Source organism: Manis javanica, chromosome 11, assembly GCF_040802235.1.
Source record: "Manis javanica isolate MJ-LG chromosome 11, MJ_LKY, whole genome shotgun sequence".
Taxonomy (NCBI): domain Eukaryota; kingdom Metazoa; phylum Chordata; class Mammalia; order Pholidota; family Manidae; genus Manis; species Manis javanica.
The window spans coordinates 105,412,625-105,435,558 of NC_133166.1; the positions used below are offsets into that span (position 1 = coordinate 105,412,625).

General features: G+C 55.7%; 1 protein-coding gene across 6 annotated transcripts in view; it reads right to left on the minus strand.

The window, feature by feature from the left end:
• NAV1 (neuron navigator 1) overlaps window positions 1-22,934 on the minus strand; it is a 237,757-nt gene that overhangs the window by 140,762 nt on the left and 74,061 nt on the right. For 5 of the 6 annotated variants that reach the window (XR_012122954.1, XM_037015166.2, XM_037015167.2 and 2 more), the window contains exons 3-4: window positions 18,763-18,869; window positions 2,447-3,244 (exon numbers count right to left, since the gene is read on the minus strand). Coding sequence is in view for 5 of the 6 variants with exons in the window: in XM_037015166.2 (XP_036871061.2) it covers window positions 2,447-3,244; window positions 18,763-18,869 (905 nt within the window). In the remaining variant the exon portion in view is untranslated. The remainder of the gene's footprint in view (window positions 1-2,446; window positions 3,245-18,762; window positions 18,870-22,934) is intronic. The other variant, XM_037015169.2, reaches the window with a different exon arrangement.

Sequence of the window (22,934 nt, forward strand, 5' to 3'; positions counted from 1 at the left end):
TCCCAACTCACCAGTCAGTCCACCCTCCACCCCTAGCCCCACCTTCAGGCAGGAGACAAATCTGCCTGGAGGTCACCAGCTCCCCCATGTCTTCCACCCCTTCATGTGATGCAAGCACTGCCCTCCTTCCTACCCACACCCTGTGCCCCCACCTGGGGTCCTCAGAGCCAGAGCCCATCCAGCATCCTACCAGCCTTTCCACCCTTCTCGCTGCACCCCCAGGCTAAGCACCTCTGCCCCGCTGGGGGGTTGTCAGGGCTGGTCTGGTGGACCATGCCCAACAGACACTTGCCCTGGCCAGATTTCTTATTACCTGCTGACTCTCCTCCCTCAATCAGGTCTCCTAGAGAGACTGTGACGTAGGAATCAGGAGCTGCCTGCAGAATCTGCCTTCTACCAGCGACTCACGGCCTAAAGCAGACGCCTCCCTCAGTGCTTGTTACCGGGCATTTCCCCAACTGGAAATTGGTAATTTCCAATGCAAGTGGAGTTCTCTCCATCTCCAAAGTTGCTGAGAGGCTACCCCCTCAGTGTGTTGCGAGAAGTGACAACTGCTGAGCAAGGGCGCACAGCCCAGCACCCCCCCTCCGGCTCTCCCTGGCAGCCTAGGACCGTGCGTCGGCTTTCTGTGGTTACTGCCTCTGGAGAAGCAACTAAGAGGACTTCAACCAGGCGGCCAGTCCTGGGCAGCGCTATGCCTTGCCCAGATCAGCAAACTCATCCCAAGCAGAGGAAGCCCGGACCTTGGAAAGGCCTGCATCGCCACCCTCTTAGTCCCTCGGGAATATTCCTCCCTGTCTGCCTGTGTCTCCTTGTCTCGCCTCAGTCGCAATTCAATTTTCAGTTCCATAGAGTGGCCTCTCAGTCCCGCCTAAAGCATGGCTCCGGCCATTTCCTCCATAACCCCCATGGTGCCTGAAATTATTTTATTTCTCCCTTCCTTTGTCTGTCTCAATCTATTGGACTGTAAGCTCCTTGAGGGCAGCATTCGGCATGGGGCGGCACACACTGTCTGCCAACTTGGGACGCGTCAGTCTACACCGCCCACCCCGAGTTGCCTGATTGGCCCTGCGAAGGCCTTATGCATCCCAAGCTCCAAATCCTTGCCCCTGGTCAGGGGTCCCTCATCCTGGGCCACGCCGGGGTCTGGGGGTCCTGGGAAGACTGCAGCGAGTCGAACCAGTCTCCCCCAGGTCCGCATTCTGCAGCGCCGCCAGCCCAGCTCCCCTCCCAGCAGCCAGCCCACCGCCGCAGCTCCTCCGGCCAGTCTCTCGGACCGCAGCCCGCGTCGGCCCCGCCCCTTCACACACACACGGATACGCCCCTTCCCAGCCCCCAGCGGGGCGGGCAGCTTGCCCGGTACCCGGGAAGCTCGGGTCCCTCGGCGCCGCAGGATCCACATCCCCACCACCGCAACAAGTCTGCGGAGCCACGGCGCCCCTCCCGGGCTCCAGGCCCCGCCGCCGTCCTCCCGTGGCCCCGGCACGGCCCGTGCAGGCTCCCGAGGCACGGCGGCCTTGCGTCCTGCACATCCCGGATCTATTCCTCGCAGGGCCGGGGCTCGCCGCGGGAAGCAAGCGCAGTTCCGGGCTGCTCCGGGTTTTTTGCCTAGACTCCTCAGACTCGGAGAACAATGGAGCAGCTCTGCGCTTCCTCCGCCCGAGCAAGCTTTGTTCTTCCCTTCCCGCCCGCACGGCTTCCATCAGCCAGAGGGCAAAGGCTTCCCAATCAACCCGAGTCTCGGCGCGAAAGCCCTGATCTTTCCGTTCTAAAAAATCTGGGGGTAGGGGTTTGGGCTAGAGCCGCGGCAGAGATACAGGACGCGCATCCAGATGCGCGCAGCTGGCCGCTCGCCCGCCCCCTGGCCCCAGACGCGTCTCCTTGCCAGAACCCCCACACCCGGGAAATCCGACTCGTGCCCCCACTGGGGATCCACAGAGGAAGTGGAGCCTCAGCTCTGTTCCGGGGCCAAGCAGCCCTCACAGCTGCTCTCTCCACCTCTGTCCTCTAGATCCGGGCTCTCCCTGGAAGCTCTCCGAGCAATGCTGGCTGGCTGCTCTCCTGCGGAGCACAGACCGCAACACAACTGAGGTTTCCACCCACCCAGATTTTGCCACATTAGGATTCTGGACTTTAAATCCGAGGACGCTAATGGGCTCTATTTCTGAGAATCTATGACCCCCACCCCATTGTCCAGCCTCACCTCAGGCAGGCCAGAGCTGAGTCTGGGCGCCCACCTGGTGACATCTTAAAGAAGACGCACGTTAGCCATGCGTATCTGGAGGCGGTCCAGCCCCGCACTTCTGGGCGCAATGCCCCTCACAACCCGACTGAGACCTGGAAAACCCTACCAGGAGGAGAACAAGAGGGAGCCGCGCTTTCCGCACACCTTTCCTTGCAGCTGGCTAGGAGGCGGCCAGGGGTGGGGCAGGGAGGCAGGCCTTACCCAGCATCTGGCTGAACAGCAGCTGCTCCAAGTCTCCCAGCACGGTCACCACGAGCTCGGGGTCCACCTTGAGGAAGGCGCGCTCCTCCTGGCCTTTGGCAGCGGGCCCGGGCCCGGAGCCCTTCTGTGCCTTGACCTTGCTGGAGAGCAGCTCGTCGTCCGACTTGCCGTCGTCGCTCACGGCAGCCTCAGGAGCCTTGCTCAGCGGCTTGACCTCGGCGTAGGGGCCGCGCGGGATCCGGCTCGGCTTTCCCAAGGTGGGCGCAAGCGGGGCCAGAGGGGTCTTGGCACCGCCTGCCGGGACGCCCTTGGCCTGGAAGAGCGAGTGCTCCGATTTGGACAGTGTCCTGGACATGAGCGGAGCCTCGCGGCCTTTGGACCCCGCCTTAGCCAAGCCCCTGGGCGCCTTGGCCATATCGTCGCTCCACTCGGGCTCATAGAGCTGCAGCTTTTTCTCGGAGTCCGTGAGGAAGGAGAGGTTGGTGAGCGACTTCTGCTTGCGCAGGTTGGAGGCCGGCGGTCCGCCGGGGGCTCGGCCGTCCACGCTGCCGGACTTGAAGACCCTCAGCTCGGCCGCGCTGGCCTTGGCCACGCCGCCGCCGCCGCCGGGCGCCTTGGCGCGCTTGGGCAGCATGCCTTTGCCGTCCGCCGCGGCCGCCTTCCTACCCGCGCCCCGGGGCTCGTCCGCGCCCTCGTCGCCGCCGCCGCTCAGTTCCACCTCGGGCTGCGCGCTCTTGACGCTGCTGCCCAGCATTCTGCCCGCGAGGAGCGCATGGACGATCCGCGCGTCTGCAGGCACTGGGGGGGGGGGGGGGGGGAGCGCGGGGAGGCGGAGGCGGGGGGGGGGGAGGACGGAAGAAACCGGGGAAGACGGGGGGAGGAAGGGGGAGGGAGCGAGGGAGGGGGATCGGAGGCGAGGCCGAGGGCGCGGGGGAGAGAAACGCACGAGGGAAGCGGGGTAAAGGAAGGAGCAGGGAATCCGCGCAGCGGCGGGGCGGGGTCGGAGGGAAAGGGGCGGGGCGGGGGAAGACAAATTAAAATTTAAAAATCAATAAAAAGCAGAATGGAAGCGCCGCGGCTCCGCGGGCGCTCGAAGGTGCTTCCGCGCCCGGGTCCCGGGTCCCCGCCGGCCCGCCTGTCAGTCCCGCGGGCGGCGCTCTGCCGGGCAGCGCCCTCGCAACACTCCGCCCGCCCGCCAGCTCGAGTGCAGGCTGCGGGCTGCAGCTCCGCGCGGGGGCAGGAGGGGAGGGGCGGGCGGGGCAGCGAGCAGGAGGCGGGGAGGAGGTGGCTGAGACTACGTGTCTATTTCTGGCTCCGGAGGGGGTGGTATTTGCAGCAGAGATCCAGGGGCGGATGAGTAGGGGGTAGGGGGGGATAAATGATCCGACCAATTTTTCTTAGTTTCCACGCACAGGCGGGGCAGTTCCCAGGAGGGTACCGGTGGCCCCCTGACGTGCCTGGAGTAGGGGGTGCTGTGGAATGGATCTATTGAGATGCAGGGGTGCAGGTAAAAGGGACCGAGACCGGATGGCTCAGGATGCGGGAGGGAGAGTGGGGGGCTGGGGCCTGGGGAGAGATGTTGGGAGAGGGAGGTTACTGTTCACCCCCACCCCACCCCACCCCACCCCCGACCTGGCCCCAAACCATTTCCTGGAGGGAAACTGCCGGGTCCCCCTTCCTTCAGTCTCTGAGGCACAAGGCTGCCCTCCCGAGGTAGGGGGAGGGGAGGGGACAGTAGTGGCTTGGAGAGATGGCCCAGCATTGGCTGGGGAGGAGGCCAAGGGCTTGGTAGGAGAGGACTAACCCTTGGCATGAGGAGATTGGGTTCCCATTCTCATTGACTGCATGACCTTGTCAAAGTCATTGCCCCCTTTGGCCCTGTGTCATCTCTGACAGTGGTTATAATACCAGCTCCATAGGTAAAGGATTCTGTCAACCCTAGGAAATCAGGTAGCTGAGAATTGGTCCTTTGCCTGCCAGAGCTAAAGTGGGGCTTCAAATAGCAGACAACATTTTCCTAGCCCTTCTCTCTCCCCTTCTACCTTGGCCCAGGGAAGAGGGTGAAAGTGGGCGGGGGCCCAAGAGGCCCACGGAGCAGGCCCAACGATTTGCCCAGGGCTGTCCCTCCCTAGCCGGTCCACATGGCTTAGCCTCCCAAGGCCTCCCAAGTCAGGGCCAAGTTGCCTGAGCAAATGGTTCTCAGGCAAGAAAGTGAGGGACAGGAGAAATTGGAGCAAAAGTCTCTGAAAGCAAAGCCTGCTCCAGGAGGGGCCAGGCCTGATGTGGGGCCACACACTGGGGACTGTGAAGCTCTAGGAACTCTTGGCCAGGATGTGCCAGCCATCAGCCTATCTCCCCGACCCATTCCCCAACCTCCATCTTGATAGCTCCCTACTCCCTGCCCCCAGAATGTGAAGAACCCTGTGCCTGACCCACTGCTCACCCACTCTCCCATACCCTGGTGTGAGGTATGGGTGCGGGTGTCTTGTCTCCCCCACCAGCCCCAGGGCTGTTTGCATGCAGAACTGGGTCTCTCAGCACCGTGCATGGATGTGTTGGAAGATGGACTTTGAGGCCTGAGTGCTCTACACTGGCTCTGTGCCCTGCACAACTCTTGGGTCCTGATAGTGCCCCCAGGGCTCTGCCTTCCATAATTCCAGGGCTGGATTGAGATACCATAAAATCTGCAAGGACCAGGATCATAGCAGAGAGAATATGCTTCCCACAGCACTGAGAACAGAGTTCTCCAGCAGAGGGGTGTTGGGTAAGAAGCATGCACCCTTGCTTGGGCCTTAGAGATACATAGAAAGATGGAGATTCTGCCCTCCAGAAACTCAGTGTGTGGCAGGAATACATAACAGATAAGTTCTGGGGGAAATAATCCTGTCCCTGTGAAAATGCAGTGTCACATACATCAACACATTCATCACAGACGCACATAGGTATGTGTGCACCAATTCCACGAAAGACAAGAGGGAGACTCTGAACCCCGGAGAGCAGGGCCCCTGGATGTCTCATTCACTGCTGTAACCCCAGAGTCTGGCACTTAGTAGACGCTGAATACACACGAGTACAGGAGTAAGAGATTGTGCGGCCAGGAAGACTAGTTGGAGGAAATCTTGAAGGCTTCTGGGAATCTGTGCCGTATAAGTACAGAAGGGCTTAGGCCAGGAGAGTAGAAAGGAGGAGGTTGTTCAGGGTCATGCCTGCGCAGCACTGGCAGTGCCTCCAAAGGGGAGGAGGAAAGGACTTGGGCACAAAAGTTTACCAGAAGATCCTGGGCAGAGGGCACAGTGCAGACCGGCCTTGGAACCTGCGTCCAGCATGCGGGAAATGCAGGAGTGGAATGAAGGCTTGTGATCTCACATAAGGAAGGACAAGCAATATGGATCTGGCTAAAGGGACTTACGTGGCTGCACGCTAGAACTTGGCCCTGGCACAGAGCGGGCCTGAGGATAAGGCCAGTCATGGGACTTTTTCCTCTGGGCACACATGAGGTACTCATGCTTATGCCCAAATCTAAGATCCCAGGTCAAGGCAGGGGGGGAGCCCCAACAGTGGTGCCAAATCTCTGGGTAACCACACCCTTCTCGCATCCCACAGGCCACCTTTAATGAAATCACAATCACTTCTAAAGTCCTCACCCTTACTAAGACGTCATTCTCTAACTGGCACAAGACACACCTAAGTCAGTAACAAGAGAACCTCACCTTTCTGAAAATAGCAGTTTGAGGATGTGAGACACTTACTCTCTGATTCACCAGGTTATGTTTCATGTATTTTCCTGCATATAGGGTCATCTCCTCCTTAGCAGACAAGGAGAAATTAACCAGTTGCGCTGAAAATCATTATTTCCACTGGGGTTCATTCCACCCAGTGTGTACTGCTGTAAGCACACCGGACCCTCTCCCCCCTTGGTTAATTTGGCCTCTTGTCTCTGCTTTGTAGGATACATGGTTGCAGGTTCGCTCCCATCAAAATGCTGGGAAATGCCATTCCACTTGTTGCTCTGTCCACCTGCACTTCCTGGTCATGGATGCCCGCCGCTGCCTCCCCAGGGCTTGAACTTATTTCTCCCTCATTGTCTCACTCCCTCATTTGTTCCTGCTCCTTGGCCTCATCCCTTCCCCCCTCTTTGTTCCTCTGTGCCTCCTCTCAAGGGATGGCATATGCCCCAAATCCCAAGCCCTTTCCTTTCCTTTGATAAACAGCTGCTGAAATTCTGCCTCCTTCAGGAAGAGAGGGTTGCCCAGAGGAGAGGCACAAGCAGCCACCCCATGTCATCCAAACCGCTATCCTCTCTCCTGCATGAAAAGGCCTGTCAACTCATGAGATGGAAAACTTCCATACTCGTCTCCTGAGTTAATTCAGCGCTGATCCCTTGAATGCCAGTCCTCTCTCTGGCCACCTGGTACTGCTCATCTTCCCACTGTCACTCTCCAGAGAGGGTCCTGCCATAGCCATGTGGTGGTCCCTTTAAATAGTCCTCTTGGCATTCTGGAACTTTCAGATGCTGCCTAATGCGACCTCTCCCTCTCTCTGGCTCTTTCTTGATTCCTTTCGCATCCCTTGAGTCTCCCACCATCCTCTGCTGCAGTGGAGGCCTCTGCTGCCGTGGCAACAGCCATTCCAACATCAGTCAGTAAAGCCAATACGGCAGAATGTTTTCTAGAGCGATTCCTAAAAAGACAGGGCCCTGCCAGGTCACACCATCCCCACACCCAGCCCTGAGCCCCTCCAGGTGGGCGTTTCCTCCCCCAACCCCCACCCTGCAGGGCAGGCTGGGAGCAAGCTGCTGGAGCTCACAGGAGCTCTGGGTGAGGCAGAGGCCTGGCTGGGCAGGAGTGGGTGCTGGCGACTTCCTGACCTTGGGGAGGTTCCTGGATCCTGCCCCGTGTATAAAGGGGAGGGTTTGCAACCAGGAAAGTCCCCAAGCCCCATCTCCCCAAACCATCTCATCACCCCACTCCTCTCTCTTCAAAGGCACTGGCAGTTTCAGTGATGGGGGTGGGGAGAGTGGTTTGGCCACATCTGTTGACTGACAACTTAATGCAATTTGAGGAATGAATACAGAGGCACACAGCCAAGGCAAGGCATGCTGTGTGACTGTACATTCTCACACCGCTGTGACTGCAAACAGATGTTACCCAGGTTGTCTGGAGCACCTGGGGGCTCTGCCCAGTGGGGTGTGTTGGTGTTGCTGGGGGAGGAGAGAGGAAGAGAGAAGGTGGTGGAAAGGAGGGCTAGGCTGCCCACAACCTGCTGACCTTGAAAGGTGACCTTAGGGGAAGCGGGTATCTGAGCCGGGAGTTAGTGGGCAGGTGAGTCCACTGCTTGGCTTCCTCGAGGGCTAAGGTCAGAGCAGGGAAGGGCGGACGCTTTCAGTGTCTGTGCCCCCAGTCAGGATCTGTAGAGCAACAGCTAGGGGCCTGGCCACATGGCTCTCCAAGCCCAGCCCACCGGCCCTGGGCCAGGGGTAGCCTTGTCACCAGCCGGAGTTAAAAACACCTTTAAGTTTTCCCCTTTGTTCGGACCCCTGTGACAAGGTGTTTTTCATCACCTCCCCAGGAGATCACACCTTTGCCTTTGTGGAAAGCCCCCCAGCCATCGCCATCCACTTCCGTCCGCCCTTCTCTTTGCCACGTCATCCCCCCATGTCATCCCACCTATCAGCCAGGACCTCTTGAGCACAGGCTTGAGAGTGTGTGCCAGGCCAGGCTGCAGGCTGCTGAAATGGCTGATGCCTGAGCACAGGGTTCTTGTCTGTGCCCAGCAAACTGGCTCCCCACTGCTCACTTCTAGTGCAGTGCCTTTCCGATGCCAGCTCGGAGAGGGGGCCAGAGGACTGGGGAGAACCAGACAGACACTGATGCCCATCTTCATGGAACTTCCATACTAAAGGGAAAGGTCAGCTACTCAGAAGTGCTTAGGAGAAAAGACAAAGCAGGAAGAATACGAAATATCCAGAGGCAGGAGTTGAGTTTTTGATGTGGTGGTCAAAGACGCCTCTCCCAAAAGGTGGCATCTGAGTAAAGAGCTAAAGGATGAGAGGAAGCAATCTGTATGGATGTCTGGGGGAAGAGATTTCTGGGCAGAGGGCAGCCCGAGCAAAGGCCCATGGGGAGAGTATGCCTGGCCGGCTTGAAGAACAGCAAGGAGATCACGTAGTTAGAAAGGGAGGGAAGGGCCAGTGGCAGGCGATGAGGTCAGGGATGTACTGGGAGGCCAGTGGGTAGAAGGCCTTTCAGGTCATGACAAGGACTTGGCCTTTTACCTTGAGAGATGGGAGCCACTGGCAGGTCTGGAGCAGAGGAGTGACAGGATCTGGCTTCCCCCTTGAAAGCGTCACTTTGGTTGCTGAGCTGGGCTAGTGGCAGAAGCGGTTGTAACAGTTTAGGTAAGAGAATGGAGGCTCGGAACTGGTGGGGTGGGGAGGGTTGGTAGTGGTGAGAAGTGGTCAGGTTCTGGATATATTTGAAGCCATTACAATTTGCTAACAGACCAGAGGTGGGTGTGTGGGAAAGAGAGGAAGCAAGATTATCCCAAGCATTTTGGCCTGGACAACACTGAGATTGGAGTTGCCAGTCAATCAAGAGAGGGAAGATTTCTGAAGAGCTGGTTGTGGAGAAAGGACTGGCTTCTTCTGTTCTCCCTGGCCCTGTCTGAGGCCCAAAGGACCTCGTCTAGGATGCCTGCCTTCATGCTGCACCCAGGCCACTGCGGCCACTTTCATCAAGTCCCAGCATCCGTAGCCAGCATCCTTTATTCACTCCTTTGTGCTTCCCAAGGGCTCATCTTTAATTCGTCTACTCATTTTGAACTTTTTCTCAAAATCCATCACGGCTCTTTACACACAGTGGGCTCTCAAAAATATTTGGTGAATGACGGTTGATTAAATGGATGGAAGCGTAACTCAGAACAGATGTGTAAGGGACTGTAAACAGCAGTGACCTCTCAATACCAGGTGGCGAGACAGTGCAGCTGGTGTGTGCTGGGATGGAAGCCAGGCTCTGGGACGGTGTCCCAGCAGCATTTTTGGTCCCTCTCTGTAGCTCTAGGCCACAGGGAGGCTGGCAGACCCTCTCTTTGCCCCTTAAAGGGACGCTCTAGTTCTTCAGGGCAGTGACCCTGGGACATGTCACACCGAGACCTTCTCGTCCATTACATCTCTGCTCTGCTCAGAGGCATGGGGAGGGTTCCACCCACCTTCTGGGAGACAAGGGCAAGAGTGAGCAAGGTGTCCTCAGGTGCCCTAGCATATGAGGCAGTCCCAGCTGGAATTCAAGCCCCACCCTCCACTGCCACCTGTAGAAGACAAGGGGCCAATGGACAAAGTGGTCCACCATGGGTGACCAGCTTGCTCACACTTCTGGGGCTTCATCCAGGAAGCTCCTCTGGATTGATCCACTTGCTTCCTCCAGCTCAGTCACTCCATTGCTTAGCCAGGCATTGGTAGTGGAGACATTTCTGTGGACTCTGCAGGGCCCTGGCTCAGTCTCTCTGGTTCCAGGAAGCCCTCTGAGCTCAGAGGTTGGGGATTTTTCTTCTGGGCCACTAGGTCAGGTGTCTTGGCTCAGAAGAGAATTGCCATCTGTCTGTCTGTTGGGGAAAATGAGGCTCAGCAAACTGAAGGCTGGGAGTGCAGCCAGGGATCGTGGGCCTGTCTGCCTCCTGGACCATCCCAGAGAGGGTGGGGGTGTCAAGAACTCAAAACTACTGTCCACATTCCAAAACTACAAATGTCGCATTAGGGGCATTTAGGAGGTTAGGTCACAAGGATGGAGCACGCATGAAGGGATTAGTGCCCTCGTAAGGGGGCGCTCCAGTCAGCTTCTTCCCCTCTCCCTGCCACGTGAGGACACGGCAAGAAGGCGGTGCCTACAAACCAGCATGGGAGCTTCCACCAGGAACTGAAATTGATCCAGCCTCCAGAACTAAGAGAAATAAATTCCTGTTGTGTAAGCCACATGGTCTGTCACATTTTTGTTATAGCAGCCTGAATGGACTGGGACACCTCCCTATATGGGAGAGTTAGTAGGTGCTCACTGGTGCTGTTTGAACTGAAGGAGAGGGGGTCTTACCGTGCTAAGACTAAGTACCTACTACTGTCAGGGACCCTCTTAGACACTTGTATGCATTATTTCATAAAACCCTTTGATAAAGGTTTTGCAATAAATCCTATTACTTCACTATGGGCCAAGGAAACCCAAAAACCTGGTAAATAATAACACGCGTCCCAAACCTGAGGTTGCCTGGCCAAGCCTGTGATGACATCACTGCTGCAGAGCAGAACTTCTTCACCTGTGCTCACAGGCTGGATTTTGAAGGTCCATAAAACCAACCATCAAATATAAGTTTGTGCTGTGACTACATCCATTCGTCCAGGGGCGACATAACCACAATGTTAACCAGGCTCTGAAAGAGGTCTGAAAGCCAAAGAGTTAAGACCGACTCCCAGAGTAAGGAGGAAACCCTACCCAGGTGGTCCTGAAGCAGCGAGGAGAGCTGGACTGAAGAGACCTGGCCTCACTATCCTGGAGAGAGATGTACCCACTTCCCACTGCACTTGCTCAGTTGGCACCTCTGTGCTTTAATACTAGAGTTTTTGTTAGGTTTTTAAACGAGGTATTAAAGTTAACAGAGGAATGCCATGGATTCATGTTTCAATGAATCTTAATAGAATGATCGCTGGCAATTAGCGGCATATAAAAACTTCCGCGACTGTTAATATTCATCCGTGTGATGGGTGGGGTTCCAGCCCCACCTAGCCATGATGAGAACTTCGTCCTTCCCCCAGCCTGAGCTCATCACAAGGAGCTTAGCCCCTCTGCGCCCCTTCCTGCCTCCACAGACACCCAGCGGCTTCGGCAGGAAGGATGAGTGGGCTCACCAGTCAAGCCCCAGCTCTGGGCCTGCGCCCTCTCTCTGTGAGCACGAGGGCTGCGCTCCCCCGACTTCAGTGGGGCTGAGCTCTCCTCCCGCTCAGCAGTTCTCTTGCCTGTCTGCCCTCTTCACCCGCACCACGGAGCACACTTGCTTCGTCCCTCAGCCCTCTGTGGAGGCAGAAGGTTTCCCTGGACAGGGGACAGCTAAGTGTTGGTGCTGAACTTGCCCACTCCCTGCCAGGGCTTGGCCGGGCCCACGCTCACTGACCCTCCCGCTGTCCTGACCCTTTCATTATCTTCAGCTCCTTCTGAAGCCTGGACTCCCCCCACCCGGGAGCCACACACGGGAAGGCAGGTGTGCGATTCCCTCCACCGCTCACAGGACTGGCTGGCTGGCTATTATGAGGGGCAGTTCTCGGCACTTATGTTCCTGGTGACTGAGCCTCGGTCCTCTCACCCTCTTCAGTGGCCTCTCCCAGAAGCTCCTTCAGCGCAGGCCTGCTGGGCAGCCTTATTGTGGAGGGGGAAGTGTCTCAGCGGGGGCCCCTAATCCTCTTATCATGGGGGTCTGGGGCAGGCGTGGGGGGGGACATTGTTCCAGCTTCTGCCCATGCAGCGGTGCAAGGAGGGACTAAAGCCGTGACTGACTGGCCTGGGCTCTGCTCCTTGCAGCGAAGCCCCTTGCAGGCTCTCCACCTGCCCTGCGCCCTCCCAGGGAAAGCCTGTTTCAGAAACGATGAAGAGGATTCACCGACCGTTGCCTAAGGGGCAAGGACCTGTGAGGCCATCTTTAGGACACTTGAAGTGAAGTTTCTCTGGATCAGTCATGGAAGTTTCTCTCCACTGATCATGGAGGGATGGGGGTGAAAGTTTAGCAAACAGTTGCAGCTGAACTTTCTAGCTGCCCCACAGCTCCCTGGATAACCACCCTGAAGCTGTATGGGGTGGTCCGGTCCGGAGAGATTCCTAGTAACCAGGCCAACCTCCTCCCCGTGAGTGTCCTTATCCTCGGGGCCTCCCTGGGGCCCACGGGCACCCAGAGACCTCAACAAGGTCCTGGGTGTCCTGGAAGAACCAAAGCAGCTCATCTCAGGTTGGAGAGCTGACTCTCTAGAAGCCTGGCAGGAGGCAGCTGAGGAAGCGAACAGCCACAGGGTGATTCGCTAAGGAAACCACAGGGGACAGTTTACCACCCTTCTCTCCCACTCGTCTCCCAGCACTGAAGACTCAGGGGAAGTGGGCGCCCAGACGGCCGGTGCTGGCATTCTCCGGGGACGCAGGATCAGGGGAAGCGGGCGCCCAGACGGCCGGTGCTGGCATTCTCCAGGGACGCAGGAGGCTAGAGCTCCGCCATTGCTCAGTGGGACAGGAGACACAGTCCAGAGCTGGGATGTCTCCAGGGCCACCACGCAGACCACTGACAGCTGCACAGGCTGCCTCCTGCACCGCTCCAGACTGCTGCGTGAGCTCCTGGATGGCAGGGGTCTTGTCTGCTTTGTTCGTGGATCCTCAGCACCTCGAGGAGTGCCTGGCATATAGTGAGTGCTTAATAAAAACCTGATGAATGGATATGAATTCCCTCTGGAGCAGAGGCCCTGGTTTTCCTGGGTGAGGCAGGAAGCAGGGCAGCTGGGTCTTGCCAACCGATGTACTCTTTTTCAAGCACTCATGGTTGCAAATACCATGCAGAACCACCCAAACGCCTGCTGGGGTGGCAGCAGCGGAGGGGGCGTCAGGCCGCCCAGCCTCTGTTATACAGGACGCTCCACTATAACGGCTCCCCCTGGGTCAAATCTGCTATTGGAGTTAAATCCCATTCCTGCCAAAAGCTGTCGTGAGGAGAAGCCACTCAGTCTCTACCCTCCCCCTTTCGTCCTCCAAAGAAATAGAATCCAGATCCCTCCAGTTTCTACTTCCAATCCCTCTAGCAGGGAAGCTTTGGTGGCCTCATGTCTCTGGCCTCTTCCTTCAGGGCCCCTCCCAGAGCCAACTGGTCATCCCACTGCCACACCCAGCCTCCCTGGGGCACCCAGGACGTGGGACACTTTCCCCTCCAATGAGACCCCCGCACGTGTGGCCAAGAGCAGATCCCTGAAGGCCAGCTGCCTGACCACCTGGGGCCTGTCACTTACCTTTTCCTCATCTGTAAACTGGGTGCCTTAATAATGCACTTCCCCAATAACAGTAATACTGAACATACATCAAGCGGTTACTATGAGCCAGACACTCTTCTAATCACTTACACTGGTATTTAATCCTCACAAAACCCCAGTTAGTAGGCAGAGAGAGTGAAATAACCCACCGCAGGTCGCACAGCAAGTGGCAAAGCTGGGAAGCCAGGTTCTGACTCTCACGGAGCTGTGGGAAGGACTGACGGTGCTCCGGGCTCTGCCTGGTTCAGAGGAAGCCACTGCAAGGGTCAGTTGCAGCTGCTCGGTGTTACCTTCCATCCCGTCTCCTGGAAGTCTACTTGGTCCCAGACAGTGGTCACTCTTCTCATCCAAACAGGTGCCCAGAGACCAACCCACACACTCAGGCATCCTCTGCCCCACAGCGGCACTGACCCGCCTCAACCCCGAGAACGTAGCTGACAACTTCTGCCGCTAAACCTGGTCAGTGTTCTCTAGTCAAGTGTCTGCACGTCTTCTCTCCATGGACGGCTGGAACATCAGGCTCGGTTCAGCCTGCACATCCCCAGAGGGTAGGGAACACAGCAGCGTGAGTCCCGAGTGAAATGACAGAGTTTTGGGATGACAGAGAAGCCAGTGACGGCCTAGGGCTTGCTAGAGTTGAGGGGGATGTCAGCAGGGACTGTGGCTCACTGACCCCATTTCCTTCCCCACCACTCGGTGGAGGGTGGTGGAGACTGAGTTGAGCTTGAACAGTGTGCAATTAACACAGCGAGTCCTGGCAGCCGATGGGAAGGCAGGGGAGTGACGCAAAAAGACGATGACTGTTTGACAAGGCCGGATTTAAACCCTGGTGTAGACCCCATCTGTATGTCCTCAGACAAGTGATTTTCTATAAGCTCTGTGAGCTGGAGATTCCTCATCTAAAACACAGAACAACTGTACCACCTACAAAGAGTGGGAGGTACTTAGAAAGGACTTTATGCAAAGCAACTAGCATGGTGCCCTGCACATAGTAAATGTTAAGTGAATGGTGGTCGTCATTGCCGTTGGTCATTTTAGTGTTTGGGGAGTCAGCAGGCAGTGGTCCTGGTTTCAGTTCACTTGCTAACTAGGCGTGAAATCTTGAGCAAGTCATTATTCCCTGACTCTGAGCCTCATCCCTCCCCATTGAAAAATGAGACCATATTTGGATGACACGTAAAGTTCACTGAGCTTTGACTTCCAATGTTCTTTGATCCCAAGTCATCCTTAGCCCTGGGATATTTGGCTCTGGCGTGAAGTTCCCAGAACAGCATGGTGCACTTATACCCTGTGCTGGAACCACCTAAGGGCCCCCTGCTGCCCTGGCTGAGGGCATGCCAGGTCCGCAAGTTCTCTCAGAGGGGGACTCTGTCCACACTCCCAAATCCACAAGATGTGAGAAGCCAACAGTGGCTTAAAGATGGAGCCAGTTCAACAAGGAGAAGAGCAAACAGCCCCAGTGAGACGCCAGGCCCCATGCTGCCCCTCCCGCTCTGTGAGTACCGACCTCGTGCAGAGGCAGGCAGGGAGGAGGCTCTGGCTGGTTCCCCAGTGACACATGCCATGACGAGAGTGGATCCTTTCATTATGTCTCCACTGAGCTCACATTCAAACATGCCACAAAGTGGAAGTAATTAAGCAATCTGTGTCAACCTCGGGGCAACCTTCCCCAGTCCTCTTGCACGTGGCCTCAACACATGTGGGCACATAGAAACATCAGCCCTGGCTTCCCTCGGCTTTCCAGATTGAGATCTGATGGTGGCCTCTGCCCTGCTTTGTGCTGACAGCAGCCACGGGGAGTGTCAGCAGACGGGAGCTGCACGGGGCTCTCACCAGCACAGCCAGGTGAGCAGAGGGAGGGTCAGGGCTTCCACGCACGCCGCAGGGCGGGGCCCGGGGAGCAGCTGATTGTGCACAGCCTTCTGGACACGCGAGGGCCGGCCCCAGCGCCCCTGCTTGGTGGCGAGTCATCCCAGGATGTTCTCTTCCTACTCTTCCAACAGTGCTCAGCCTCACCTGGACTCTCTTCCCGGGCAAAGTAAGAAGGTGCTGCAGCGCTGAGGACGGTCTTCGGTCCTTACTGCTCCCGCCAAGGACCGCCCTCCCCACTAGGCGCCTGGATGCCAGGCAGGACCGTAGTGGGAAGAGAGCACGGAAAGGCTGGTTGCTCCCTCTCAGCTGGCAGAGCAAGAAACAGGCCCCCAGAGGCTAAATGAGCCCCGCAGCCACTGAGCACGGCCTCCTTCCTCCCTCGGGCCACCATTGCACCAAACACTGACCAGCAAGCACAGGCTCAGAAACGGGGAAAGGTGCATTCCCAGGCAAGAAGGGAGGGTGTCTGGGTCATGAGATCAAGCCGACCCACCCCTTGTCACCTATAGACCGACAAGGAAGTACCAGGATCAATAACTGTGAAGTAACTGTGCTGATACCGATACATGAAACCGTACTTTCCAAGGTGCCCAAGTCTCCTGCCACAAAGTCAGGGGGCTGAGCTCACGCCCTCCTCGTGGGGCAGGGCTTTGTGCGCGGGGGCAGGACGGACTGGGCGGCCTTGCCGGCTCCTACAAGGAGCTGGGTGGGCCTTCGGGACCAACAGATTCTCAGGAAGGGCTCACCAGAGTGAAATCCTAAACAGCAAACTCCTTGAAAGTGGGTCAAAGTCTTACTCATTCTTCACCTCACATCCACACAGTGTTTGGCCCAAGACAATCACTTAGTGATAGTCTGTTGATTTAAATGAAAGGAATAATGAATGAATTATAAAAGGGTAGAAAAGGGAAGCCTTCCATTGCCTCTTCTCTGCCTTTCCTCTGGTCTCTTCAGATTCAGAGGGCAGACTCCCCTACAAAGCACAGGCAGATCCCAAATCTCTCCCCCATCCAACCTGTCAAGAGTGTATCCTCGGCCAAGATGGATCGCCATGACAACTAGCTAGTCCCGGAGCAGAGGCAGCCACTGAACCTGGCTCCCCTTCCTGGGGAACCTTGCAAGTAGCAGGTGTTTCTAGCTTTTCTCTGTAAAGCCCACCTCTAAAGGTTCACTGGCCTGGATGAAGGTTACTCTGCCCCACACAGTAACCCAACCTCTTATCCATCAGACACTTTCAGAACCAGCTGGTGAGGGTGGTCTCCCAGCCCAGGGGATTCTTAATGCCAGACTGCAGCAGACGTTAAAGTAAAAGTCCTCCACATGCACCCCTATGTTTATCGCAGCACTATTTACAATAGTCAAGAAATGGAAGCAACCTAAGTGTCCATCAGTAGATGAATGGATAAAGAAGCTGTGGTGCATATAAACAGTGGAATGTTATTCAGCCATAAGAAGAAAACAAATCCTACCATTTGCAACAACATGGATGGAGCTGGAGGGTATTATGCTCAGTGAAATAAGCCAGGTGGAGAAAGACAAGTACCAAATGATTTCCCTCATTTGTGGAGTATAACAATGAAGCAAAACTGAAGGAACAAAACAGCAGCAGACTCAGAGACTCCAAGAAGGGACTAGCAGTTACCAAAGAGGAGGGATGGGGAGGGTGGGTGGGGAGGAAGGGAGCAGGGGATTGAGGGGCATTATGATTAGCAAACATAATATAGGGGGCTCCCGGGGGAGGCAGTACAGCACAGAGAAGACAAGTAGTGACTCTATAGCATCTTACTACGCTGATGGACAGTGACTGCAGTGGGGTGTGGGGGGGACTTAATAATATGGGTGAATGTTCTAATCACAATGTTGCTCATGTGAAACCTTCATAATATTGTATATCAATGATACCTTAATTTTAAAAAAGGCAAAAAAATAAATAATAAAGTAAAAGTCCTCTCACGGGCTCATCGGCTAGTTGCCATGAACGAGGGCCGGGCCTGCGGAGCTCACTCGTCAGGCTCTGACAATGGGGCATACGCATAAGGAAGCCGTTACATTGACAAAACTGCAGATGCAAAAATAGAGCTCCACATAGTTTCCTGGTCACCACATTCTAATTCTGCTGGCTGTTCGGTGCCAGAGAAATTTGGTTTCCTTTCGTCCCTTGCCATGCCCTGATTCCCCTGCGTGTATACATACTGTGGGAGAGGATGGCTTGCTACAAAGTCTCCACCCAAAAGCTGTCCCCTGCAAGGCTTGCCATGGAAGACTGGTGCAGCTGCTCTGTTTTCTGGGTCACAGTGGCTCCGAGACCACTGCTGGAGACCAGGCCAGCAGAGGGCTCAAAAGGGTCCAGCTCCCAGCCAAGAGGGACACCCAACCACCTGCCCTGCAGGGGACAAAGAAGCCAGGGGTGGCACACCACCGATGTCCAATGACATCAGGGTCAGGCTGTGCTCTCGGCCCCAGCTCAGCCCACTGGAGCAAGGCACCAGGATGAAGCTATTCAGATAAACCCCCTGGGCAATCTCAGGTTTGCAAAAAACAAGTTCATTCCCTTCCTGGGGCAAGCCTCCCTTTGGGACCTAAAGGACACAGCCAGTTCCCTGCAGCGTGGAGTCTCATGGACCTCTGCTGTGGATTGCAGCCATCCTGCAGGTATTTTTTTTAATAACACACACACCTCTACACCCTGCTAGGAGTTCAGAGTCTGACCCACTTGGGACCTGACTTGCATTACACAAGACATTCACTCATTCACTCACATTCATTCATTCCAAGACACCTGCTCGTTCATACTGAGTGCCTGCTATGGCCGGAGGCGGGCCTGAGGCTGCCCCTGGGACAGGCAGTGTCCCTGCCCTGAAGGAGTGTCACTGTATTCGGGTTTCAGGGATCTTCTTGGCAAGTCTCACATCCTGGTTCCTGAGACTCTGTTAGTACTATGCATATCAGGTGATATGTTGGGACTACAGGATGCCACAGAGAAGGTGACATTCACAGGAGTGGGCTGTTAAAAGTGGTCAGGCAGTTAGCCTGATGGCTGTGGACTTCCTGCCTGCTCCCAGCACCTTCACGGTTAATCTGGACTTTCCTTAGAACTTGGGTTGGCTGGCAATCTCCCAGCCTGTTATTTTTTGTGTCATGGCCTCAGTGACTCCTTCAACTGGGCACTGGATAAGCATGGCACCCACTGGCGACCTTCCTATTCTGACCTTGAAGTGCTCCTGGATTTGAGGCGGCGACCCTGGGTTGAGCCACACATGGCAAAAACTCTAAGTGCAATACTCAAGTTGATGTCTCACTCTTAAGAGAGGGATCTCTTTGGCTAGGTCACTTCTCCCGTGTGGACAGTGAGGAAAGTTCTAGGCCACCTCTAGGAAGGAGGAACTCTGCCACCCAGAGCACTTACCCATGCAAGAGAAGCCCTCGGTCTCAGTCCCACCAGGGGCGCTGGAGTAGCCATCAAAGGCAGAGCCACCCTGCGGGAGGGGGCCAGGTTCCTGGTCTGTCTGCAGCCTGTGGGACAGAGAGGGGGTGGTCACTCATGGCGGAGGGTGTCCCAGCCTTGCAGCCTCTCCATGGGACTAAGGAAGCCCCCCGGGGCTCGGATCTTCTCTAACGGTGGCCTGCACCTCTCGGGCAGGGTCCCTCCCATAGGGATATGCACACATACACCCCGGCAGGCAGTGGGCCTTCTAGGCCAAGTTAGGCCAGGGTAAGCGGTGGGGGGGCCCCAGAGGACACTGGGATGCCTGATGCCAGTCACCCTTTGGTGTTCTACCCATTCCCAGGAACCCCAGGCACCCACAGTAACTCCACGCTTGGGTCCTCTGTCCTGCCAGGATCCCTGCCCTCGGGCTGTGCACATATCACAGCCATGTGGACACACAGGGAAGAGCTCGTCTGAAGCTAAGGGCACTGATTCTGCAGGAGAGCTGCGGGCACACAGGCCGCCTGGCCTGGCTCACAGTCCGGGCAGCAACAAGGTCAGGGAGGGAGGAGAAGCAGGCTCGGCCGGGGTCACAGGGACGCCTGCGAGGACAAGTCCATGCCGGGCCGGCTGTGACAGCAGGAAGGGTGAGGTCGCTGGGCACCAGCTCCCACTGCACACAGACCTCTGGGCACAACCCAACGTACAATCGCTCCCAGGAACAAAGGCTGTGGGAGCTTTTATTATAGGCAATTACTCTGGGCGCTTGGAGCTGGCCCGCCCACCCGTCCACCCACTGTCTCCAGCTAAATGGACCCTTTGGCAGCCTGGCAGGGGGGGCGGGGAGCACTGTGCAGGCAGGAGGGGAAGGTGATGGTTGGCCCTGGGGCTGGGGGCTGGGCCAGGGGACCCTGTGAGGGGAGCCTCCAGAGCTCCTGAGATTGCCTTCCTCTCTCTCCAGTTTTTACTCTTTACAGCACCGAGGAACTCTGGGCTCGGCTCTGCTACTAGCTCTCTGTGTACTGCCAAGCAAATCTCTCCTCTCTGGGTCTCACCTCCAGCACAGGGTGGACGAGATCACCTCCAGGCCCAGACTAGTCCGGGAATCTAGGCCTGTGTGAGGGGCATGCCACTCCTGCGTAGCTCTCAGCCATGCAGGCAGTGTTGAGCTCGTGTTTGTCTGCGGGCCCCTGGGCTGGTGCTGGACACAGCAGGGTGGGGTACACTCAGTGGAAGCAGGAGGCCCAGCTTGCCCTGGGGCGTGCTCCATATGATGGGCACTCACCATGTACTACTGTCAATTGAATGTCGGTCCAGACGCACAAGTACCAAGGGGACAAAAGAAATTCTGGAGTTGGTTTCTTAGAAGAAATGAGTATAGGTTTAGGTTTCGCAAGTATGGGATGCAACATATCGGTGAGAATGTAACAGGAATTCTACAGGGGAAAGGAGATACTATGTAACATATAAATGTCTCACTGAGTAGCAACACATATGTAAAGAGCTAAGCGCTATCCTACTCAGAGCAGATAGGCTACTGCCGGTATTAGACATAGGAATCGTTTGCTGTCATATTTATGATAGGCATGATCATGATACCAGGGCGGGTGAGGGTGTACTGGCCCTCATGAGCCAGGACTCCGATCCCAGGGACAGGGAGGAAGGCAGCCTCCATCTCTCTGGCCTCGGCGGGCTCTGTGCTTCTCTGGCTCTCCACCCCCCGAACAAGGTAAGGCCTCCCTGTCTCTCTCCTCACTTCCCACCCCGAATGGACAGTACCGTCTATGCTGGAGGTGGGCTGGAGGCTGAGACAGAGGGCAGTAACTCAGGGGCCTACATCTCACACCACTGACCGTACCCTCTTCTCTGAAGTCTGACCGAAGGCCAGCCAGAAAATGGAAGGACAGAACTGTTGGGGAAAGAAAAGGCTTGGCGACTGGAAAAGGCAGTGACGGTGGAGGTGAAGGTGCTGGGGCTCTTTCCCAGGAGAACAGCAGGGAAGGAGGCAGAAGATCTGACAGAACCAGGTGTGAGACCAAGGAACCCAGAGAGCAGACCGAGGGGTACATACGGTTCAGGGTCTCCAGTCCAGGGAGCAGGAGGTGACTTCACTGGGAAGGACCACCTACACCCAGACCCTTGGCCAGAGATGGCTCTGGAGGGTAGGCCAGGGGAAAGGCGGCTGACCACTTGTTCCCTGGAGAAGCGGGTCAGGCAGGGCCAGGCTAGAGATGGGGCGGGGATCGTGGTAATGCCTACTTCTGTGATCAGCTGCACAGGGCCAAGATGCCGGGCGGGGGAGTAGATTTCCATGAAAACAGGATGTCTGTGACTTCTAGGAGCAGATGGCACTTCCTTGGCTACGAAACTTGCAAGGGTAGCCCAGCCTGGCCCCTTGGCAGAGGTGCCCATCACAGCAACTCCAGGCCCTACGGGGTGTGCTGGGCTCCCATCCATCTGCCCGCAGCGCCCTGCGGTGTCCTTGATCCTAATCTTCCCTTGCCCGAACCATGACCCTACCTGTAACCCTAACCCAGGCCCTGAAGTGGGCAGGGTCTAGGGGGTGGAACGGGGAAGAACACCCCACTGGGGTGGTGCAACACAGTTCCATTTCTGTTGAAAATGCAAACATGCAGCAATGTTTGCTGAGTGAAGGAAGCATGGTTCTGGTTAGGTTGCACTTAAATGTTCAGAGGATAATGTTTTGCCCTCTTTGGAAAACGTCAGATTCTAAATATGCTAGGGGGACTAAATTATGTTTTCTACCTTTATCTTGCATCTACCTACCACTTCAGCATTTTATTAAAAAATAATAATAATAAGGGAGAAATGTGGGATTTACATATAAATCAAGTATAAAAATCAAACGAATAATCATATCTGACTTGATTGTTTATAGCTCATGATGCGTGATCAAAACCGAAAGTTTCTGTGATGACTGCCCTTGCACTGTTCACCATGTAAGAACTTACTCACTATGTAAGAACTTGTTCACCATGTAAGAACTTGTTCGTTATGCTTCAGAAGATTGGAGACTGTTGAGAATTAGGCTTGGGGTGGATTAATGATTGTGCATTGAGTCCCCTATGCAGAATTTTATTGTTGTTAACAACCATTTGATCAATAAATATGAGAGATGCCCTCTCAAAAAAAAATAAAATAAAATAAAATAAATATGCTAGGGGACTTGTCGGGTAGCTTATGTTATGTTAACTCTTAAACAATTTAATCCCTAGACACTGAATTCAATGTGCCGGAAATCAGATGGGAGAAGAACGTCAAAGCCACCATGGAAGCATTTTACTGACAAAAAGGTCCTTCAAAGGACTGGCTGCCCTGCATTCTGCTTCCCTGAGTTCTCTCAGCAGCTCGTAGGTCAGGAATGTCACCCAGGGCAGAAGGGAGCAGCCTGTTTGGAAAGGAAGGTGGGTGCCCGGGGCAGGCTACATGCCAGCAGAGGGGGCGCTGCAGAGGCAGGCAGCGCCCAGTTAAGAACGTCTTTGGCTGGGGAGTCTGCTAGAGTTCCCACAACGACCAGAAGCTCACCCCCATAGGCGACTGGCAAACCTCACTGGGGGTCGGCAAGCTCTTTCTATCGAGCTTCACATCTCTCAGCTCACTCTAGCCACGACTCTAAGTTCCTTGGGGCTGCATCAAGTGACCCTAATTCATCTTACAACATGACGGCCCTTCGAATATTTGAAGACTTGTGCTCAGACCCTCTCGAAGCCTTCCTTTCCAAAGTAAACTGCTTCAGTTCCTTTAATCTTTCTTTCTTGGATCTATCACCTTTCCTGAATTCCTTACCATCAGTCTTTCTCTAGATGTGTTTTTGTGCAACAGTGTCCTCTTAAAATGTAGTGTTCATAACTGAATGCAATTCTCTAAATGAGGCCTGAACACACGCTGTCTACAGTAGGACTATTGCCTTCCTTGTCCTGGACCCCAGGTATCTATTATTGTGGTGCAAAGTGCTTAGACTTTTCTGATATCAAGTCACACTGTGGGAGTCTAGTGAACGTGAAAGCTCCTAGCAGTTCCCTCCCTGCCCCCGACACACTGATGCCCCAGACACCCTCAGTGTCCAGGGAACAATGTACAAGCTTTCTACTCCCCAAATGTGAGTTTCTCCTCACATTGGCATAGCAAAA